Source organism: Pygoscelis adeliae, unplaced genomic scaffold (assembly GCF_000699105.1).
Source record: "Pygoscelis adeliae isolate BGI_AS28 unplaced genomic scaffold, ASM69910v1 Scaffold75, whole genome shotgun sequence".
Taxonomy (NCBI): domain Eukaryota; kingdom Metazoa; phylum Chordata; class Aves; order Sphenisciformes; family Spheniscidae; genus Pygoscelis; species Pygoscelis adeliae.
The window spans coordinates 1,937,698-1,944,582 of NW_008824772.1; the positions used below are offsets into that span (position 1 = coordinate 1,937,698).

The 6,885-nt window shown below is 41.9% G+C and overlaps 1 protein-coding gene across 1 annotated transcript; it reads left to right on the top strand.

The window, feature by feature from the left end:
- The first annotated feature begins 766 nt into the window (after positions 1-766).
- KPNA2 (karyopherin alpha 2 (RAG cohort 1, importin alpha 1)) lies at positions 767-6,259 on the top strand. The gene is made up of 10 exons (XM_009323677.1): positions 767-872; positions 968-1,105; positions 1,521-1,609; positions 2,438-2,706; positions 3,836-3,930; positions 4,029-4,292; positions 4,917-5,150; positions 5,237-5,419; positions 5,532-5,681; positions 5,786-6,259. Exons 1-10 carry the CDS (start codon positions 798-800, stop codon positions 5,876-5,878), a joined length of 1,590 nt encoding a protein of 529 aa, XP_009321952.1. The 5' UTR covers positions 767-797; the 3' UTR covers positions 5,879-6,259.
- Positions 6,260-6,885: the final 626 nt, after the last annotated feature.

The window sequence follows — 6,885 nt, forward strand, 5'->3', positions numbered from 1 at the left end:
GGCAGCGAGAAGCCGGGTGTGGGGCAGCGGGGGTGCAGGCCGTGCGCTGCCCTGCTCTGTCAGAAAGGACTGGGCTCCGTCGGCCGTAGAGTAGGCCGGCGGTCCCTACGGGGGGGCTCCCTCCGGAGCCTTTCGGGTCTCCGCGGTCATAGGCTACTGCCTGGAATGGGGCTGACAGGGCTGGCGTGTCCCGGCCGAGTCGCGGGCGAAACGAAGCTAGTCCTTGGGCAGAGGGTCATCTTGGAGCTGGCCGAGGTGCGGGGGCCTGCCTCGTCACCAGCGTAGCTGCTGCTATGTGCTGCTGGCTGCACCGGCACGGCACCCGCCCCAGGGGGGGCCTTCCCAGTGCGAGATCTCTCTGTTCCCATCAAAAGGGGTCGGGGTGGGACTGGGTGGGGTGCCTGTGCGATATAGGTATGTGACACAGTGAAAACAGTCTTTAAAAAGTACATGTGCTGTCTGTGGGAAGGCAGACCAATCTTGCTCCTATAAACAATGACTCTGGTAATGTTTGTGGCTGGAAGTGTCTTAAAGCAATGTACGTGTGTTTATTGCTTTTGTGTTAATGCTGGAGCTTGCTGTAACATCTAGGTGTTTAAAGAGACAGCTGTTATGTTACTAGTATCCTTGATCAAGTTCAGAGGCTGTTGTTGGATTGAACACAGACAAGTGTCTCTCATTCTCAAGTGTTGATCCCAGTTTTGAAACTTAAACTCTTGTGGAGTAAACTTGCTGTTTATTATTTGCTCTGTTTTCAGGCTTGTTTTTACCGGTTGCTCAAAAATCTAATAAGCAAGATGTCTACTAATGAGAATGCCAATGCAGCAGCAGCTCGCTTGAACAGATTCAAGAACAAAGGAAAGGATACTACAGTGAGTATTTTGATGCAATTAATACTTTAGCTAGCCATCATCTCTTTACACGAGTTATAAAAGCCAAGAACTTACTATGAATGTATATTCTCCAGGAAATGAGAAGGCGGCGTATTGAAGTCAATGTAGAGCTGAGGAAAGCTAAGAAAGATGACCAGATGCTTAAAAGAAGAAATGTTAGCACTTTACCAGATGATGCTACTTCTCCCCTTCAGGAAAATAGGAGCAATCAAGTAAGTAGGTACTTGGAATGGGCACACTTGGAGGTCTTGCAACATAAGCTCGTGCAGCCATGCTACTGTGAATTCCTTCTCGCGTGGGGGACAGCACTACTACATATACATTACCAACTTAAGTCTATACTACTAACTCTAATGATCAACACTCTTAAAACGTAGCTTAGCCAGTTGTGTTAAGCCTACTGTAACAGTGGTGTGAAGCACTTGATTAAAAAGGTTTCAGTACTTCAGATAACTGTAGATAAAGCTGTAGCTGATGAGGTTTTGGAGTATCACGTAGTGGTATAATCTTTTAATAAAGGAAGTGGTTGTAAACTGGGGTCTACTCATAGTATTGTGTAGAAGGCCTCTGTGGTCATGAAGACACATGCCTCTCAACAAAGTGTTCATGTAACTTTTTATTGTACAGGTTTCGGCACACTGGTCAGTTGAAGAAATAGTCAAGGGAGTTAACAGTAATAATATGGAGCTTCAGCTACAGGCTACTCAAGCGGCCAGGTAAGGTGTTTAGAGGTAACCCATTCAGCTGTGCAAGCCAGTAACCAGGCAAGGTAAAAGAATTGGCTTATGAGCCGAAGTGTCTGCTTATGGCAGCAGCTATGGCTCTTCTTATCAGGCAGTATTTCAACAAACACCCGAGTCAGCCTTATATACAATGTTTAGGTACACTTAACTTAGTCATAATTTTATTGAAACCATGTGGCTTTTGAATGTTTAAAGTACCTGAATGCTTTACTAGAAGTGGTAATTCTTTCTAGTGGTTTTGAGGTTGCAAAATAAACATAGTCCATCTTAGAGTTGTAGGAGTAATAATAAACCCTTTGTTATAGCAAAATAAGATATCTTTAAACAGTGTTAACACTTGACTACAATATTTGAGTGCAGTGATCTACCTTAGAATAATGTGAACAGTAAGGTGACTGGGGTTTGAAGTATGCTAAATCTCCTTTCTCCTTCCAAAATCTAAAATCTCCTTTAGCGAGGTTCTGTATTGCTGCAGTGCTGCTTCTGGCAGTCACTAACCTGTCTGCTGAGACACTTCTAGCAATTAAGACTTATTATGACTCTTGTGGCTCTGCTTTAGTCCAGAGTCTGAACAGAACCTCTCATATAGCGAAGACGTGCCAAAACCAATGTTAACAGAGGTTTAGGAAGCTAGTGTTCAGCTTGTCTGTATTTCTTCTTCATGTCTTGTTGCGTTGCCTTCTCTCAATGTTAAGGCAACACTGAATCTTTTCTTTTTTTAAATGTGGATCTCTTTAGACTGTTCAATCTGTTGTTCAGGTCTCTGCAGGCAAAAATAATGCTGTTTGTTTTCTTCCTTAGGAAACTCCTTTCAAGAGAGAAGCAGCCCCCCATAGACAACATAATTCGGGCTGGTTTGATTCCAAAGTTTGTCTCCTTCTTGGGTAGAGCAGACTGTAGTCCTATTCAGTTTGAATCTGCCTGGGCGCTTACCAACATTGCTTCTGGCACGTCAGAACAAACAAAGGCCGTAGTAGATGGAGGGGCTATCCCAGCCTTTATTTCGCTACTGGCCTCTCCCCATACTCACATCAGTGAACAGGCTGTGTGGGCGTTAGGAAATATTGCAGGTATGTCAATGTGCTACACAACTCCTCCAGACCTGTTCCCTTATTTCAAATAGGCGGACATTACTACTGACACGTCATGCAGCACACTGAGCTTCTTGGGAACTCTCATGTTCCTTAATGCTTTGCAAGTAAAGACACGCTCTGCAACGTAGAGCATGCTATGGACAATTCTTTATCTTCAGACCTGGTATAAGATGTCTTGTGCAATACTTGGCAACCTGTGGATTGCTTCCATACTTCAGTTCAGTTTTCATAGAGCTATATAACCATGCTACAACATAGGGCTTTGTCGTATATCTCACTGGATGTTTTTGTGATTTATCAATGAGCTCTGCTCCGTGTGTTCACTAGAAGGGGGAAGGGAGGAAGCAGATGGCTCACGTAATTGTGTGTGTGATGGCCAATATTCCCTGCTTTGAAACAGCTTCTTACTGATGTGAAAGTATTATATATATAAGTCTCTCATGCACCTTTCAGGATTACTTGATCTGCCAGTGTTGGATCCTATTCTTAAAAGTCAAAATTAATAATATAGTTATAATACAGTATTTGCTGTATTGTTATGGTTTCCAACAGCTGTGCCTTACAGAGAATAGTGAATCTTCACACAGAGAAAATGAGCTCAACAAAAGCCTTGTTTGATTGGAGTTTTCTTAAAGTTTGTAGCGTTTTTTTAAACTCAATTGTAAGGTACTTCTTGTACCTTGACTGAATTATTCTATTGCCAACTTTGACATTCCTTCAGCATTATACTCTAGAACCCAAACATGTAACCAATGATTATAATGCATTTGAAGTCCCATGTTATGGGAAAAGCTCTATTCTAGTGGTAAGGCTTAGATACGTTTTCAAAGAAACATGCACATCCCTGCTTAGTTATGAACTCTAAGAAAAGCTGTATAGAAAACATACAATAAATTACCTCTTCCAACAGAAAAAAATTAATCTCAGTGGCTTGATTAGAAACGCATGTATATCATATGACTTAACCATGGCAGTAGTCCTTTTGTCCTCTTGTTTCTCTTTATTTTATCTAGCACTTCTTAAGCAGTAGAAGAATTCATCTAACACATAATGCACACATCCCTCTCTTCTGGTCTTCACCTGGCTATTTTTCTTGTTTTCTCAGGGGATGGCTCTACCTATAGAGATCTGGTTATTAAATTTGGTGCAATTGAGCCGCTGCTGAGCCTACTAGCTATTCCGGATCTCTCTTCTCTGGCTGTAAGTGTGCAGTATGATTCAAGTTAGAATTACTAATAAGTGAGCAAAAGAGCTTAAGTAACTAAACAGTTGCTAACCATTTATTTCAACTCTTGCAGTCTGGATATTTACGCAATGTTACCTGGACGCTCTCAAACCTGTGTCGTAATAAGAATCCTGCACCACCCATAGAAGCTATTGAGCAGATTCTTCCAACTCTCGTTCGGCTCTTGCACCATGATGATCATGAGGTGTTGGCAGACACATGCTGGGCACTTTCCTATCTGACAGATGGTTCCAATGACAGGATAGAAGTTGTAGTGAAAACTGGATTGGTGCCACAACTTGTGAAACTCCTGGGATGTAGTGAACTGCCAATAATGGTAAGATATCAGACATGCAGATTGCTGTTGCTTGATTTGAGTCATGAATAAAACTGCAGTTAGAATAGTGTCCATGTAACTGAATGGTTCTTTTTATGCATAAATCTGATGCTTGTTCCAGGTTTTGCGTAGGTAAGACTTGAGCTTCTGTCTTGCCTGGACACTGCCCCACATGAGGCATAGAGTATTGCTGTCGATGACTATCAACCTTCTTTACATAATCACTTGATTTAACACACAGGCCAGCACAACAGTCAACATTCTTTAAAGCTTGCTTTTAACTCTAAACTACTGTTGCAAATCCAAATTCTAGGGACAGTGTTTAGAAGTGGGCCCTGTGCATACTATAATCATAGTATAAGAGCATTAGTACTTAGGAGGTAGTTTTCCTAAGCTCTGTCATGGGTGGCCGTTTGCAGATTGGCCTTGGAAGGTGTGCAGTCTTAGCATGCTTAATGTCTGCATATGTAATGCTAACGAGGAGCTTAAAGCTCATCAGTACATAGCATATCATGCTGTTAACTGGAAAGGCTAGAGCGGAGGGGGCATCAAGTATGGCTATTTATTCAAGCACAGATTAGATGATACCATTTTTCCAAAGTACTATTTTCATATTTCTTTCAGACTCCGTCATTAAGAGCCATAGGAAATATTGTCACTGGTACTGATGAGCAGACACAGATTGTTATTGACTCGGGAGCACTATCTGTCTTTCCAAGTCTCCTTTCTCATCATAAAAACAACATTCAGAAAGAAGCAGCGTGGACAATGTCCAACATCACTGCTGGACGACAGGACCAGATTCAGCAAGTTGTAGACCATGGTCTTGTACCTTATCTCATTGGTATTCTGAGGAAGGTAAACAAAAACTATATTTACTATGTTGAGGTTTTTGCTATTACTACTACTATCTGTGTTCAAATAACCTGCTTTTACCTTCACAGGGGGATTTCAAATCTCAAAAGGAAGCCGTGTGGGCTGTGACTAACTACACAAGTGGTGGAACAATTGACCAGATCGTGTATCTCGTTCAGGCTGGTGTTGTTGAACCCCTACTGAATCTTCTCTCGGCAAAAGACAGCAAAACTGTGCTAGTTATTCTGGATGCCGTTTCCAATATCTTCTTGGTATGTGGATGGATGCAGTATACTCAATCGTTGTCATGGCTCTTGCTAATGGTTCTCCACTAGTTGGTGCCATACATCTTTCCTGAGGTTATTCCATGCTTGTCTCTTGCAGGCTGCTGAGAAGATTAATGAGACAGAAAAACTTTGCCTCATGATTGAGGAGTGTGGAGGTCTAGACAAAATTGAAGCTCTCCAGTCGCATGAAAACGAACAAGTGTACAAAGCCTCATCCACCCTGATTGAGAAATATTTCTCAGCAGAAGTAAGTGGCTGCAGGATTTTTTTCTGCTTTTGTTTTCAATTCTAGCGCTGACTACTAGGCTGAAATGCTACTGCTCTTTCAAAACTCTTTTCTTTTTCTTCTAGGAGGAGGAAGACCAAAATGTTGCACCAGAGTCTACTGCTGCCAGCTACACTTTCCAAATTCAGGGCAATACTCCAGATACTTTCAACTTCTAGGTCTTGCATATACTGCAACCACCTACAAGTCGTTTGGCACACAAATGACTGCCACCTCTTTGTCTTAATAGCTCCTCGTGTCTCTTACTGTGGTTTTTTATGTGACCTGTAGCACTTTGTCCAACAAACATACTTGAACAGTTTAAAACTGTACATATGTGAATTTCTAACTGTAAACGTCATTCTTTCTGAGAGATACTTGTAAATACTTGTTCTCTTTCTGGCTCTTACTGCCCCTGTCAGGCATAAGAATGCAGGTGGGCAATGCAGGCTTCTCGCAAAGCATGAGCCACTGCTCTGCAAACCTCTTCATAACCTATTACATTCTACGTAACCTAATTGCTGTAATCAATACAATGAGTAGGCTTTTAAAGAGGGTTTATGTTTGAACTTCAATAAAGTGATATCAATACATCAAATTGAACTGTGTCAATTGCTCTCTTAAAAGCTGACTGATACGGTAAGTATACTTAATCAAAAAATATATAATGGCAAGAATGCAGGTCTAAACCATGAGGGACTCAAATCTGAAGATGGTGGTTTTGGTCACCGTCACGCCAAGCTCTGACTTCTGTGTGTAGCAGCCTTTTATTACCGCAAAACAAGTGAATTGCTGCTTCTCTCTAAATATCTCTTACAGAAATCTGATTAGTTCGACCTTGTTCATGACTGAGCTAAACTATCTTCTGCCTTTTGGAGAAATATTTAAAGACTGCAGTAGCACTACTTAACTGCAAGTAATAGTGTGGAGGAGGGCAAGCACAGCAGTTAACCAATTGTGAGTATGTTCAGGTAGCCTTAGCATAGAGCGTAGGAAATGCTTTGAAGCAGTTGCCTGCTCTAGAGAGCAAAAATGAAGGCCTTGTCTTGGAATCTATTGTCCCTTTACTCCCAAAATCATTACTTACGGTAACCTACTCTGTCTCTAAAGGTGGTTGTGCAGGGCGGGGTTTGGGGGGGTAGTGGATAGAGAGGAAGAACTGTAGTCCTGTTTTCCAGCTTTTTGG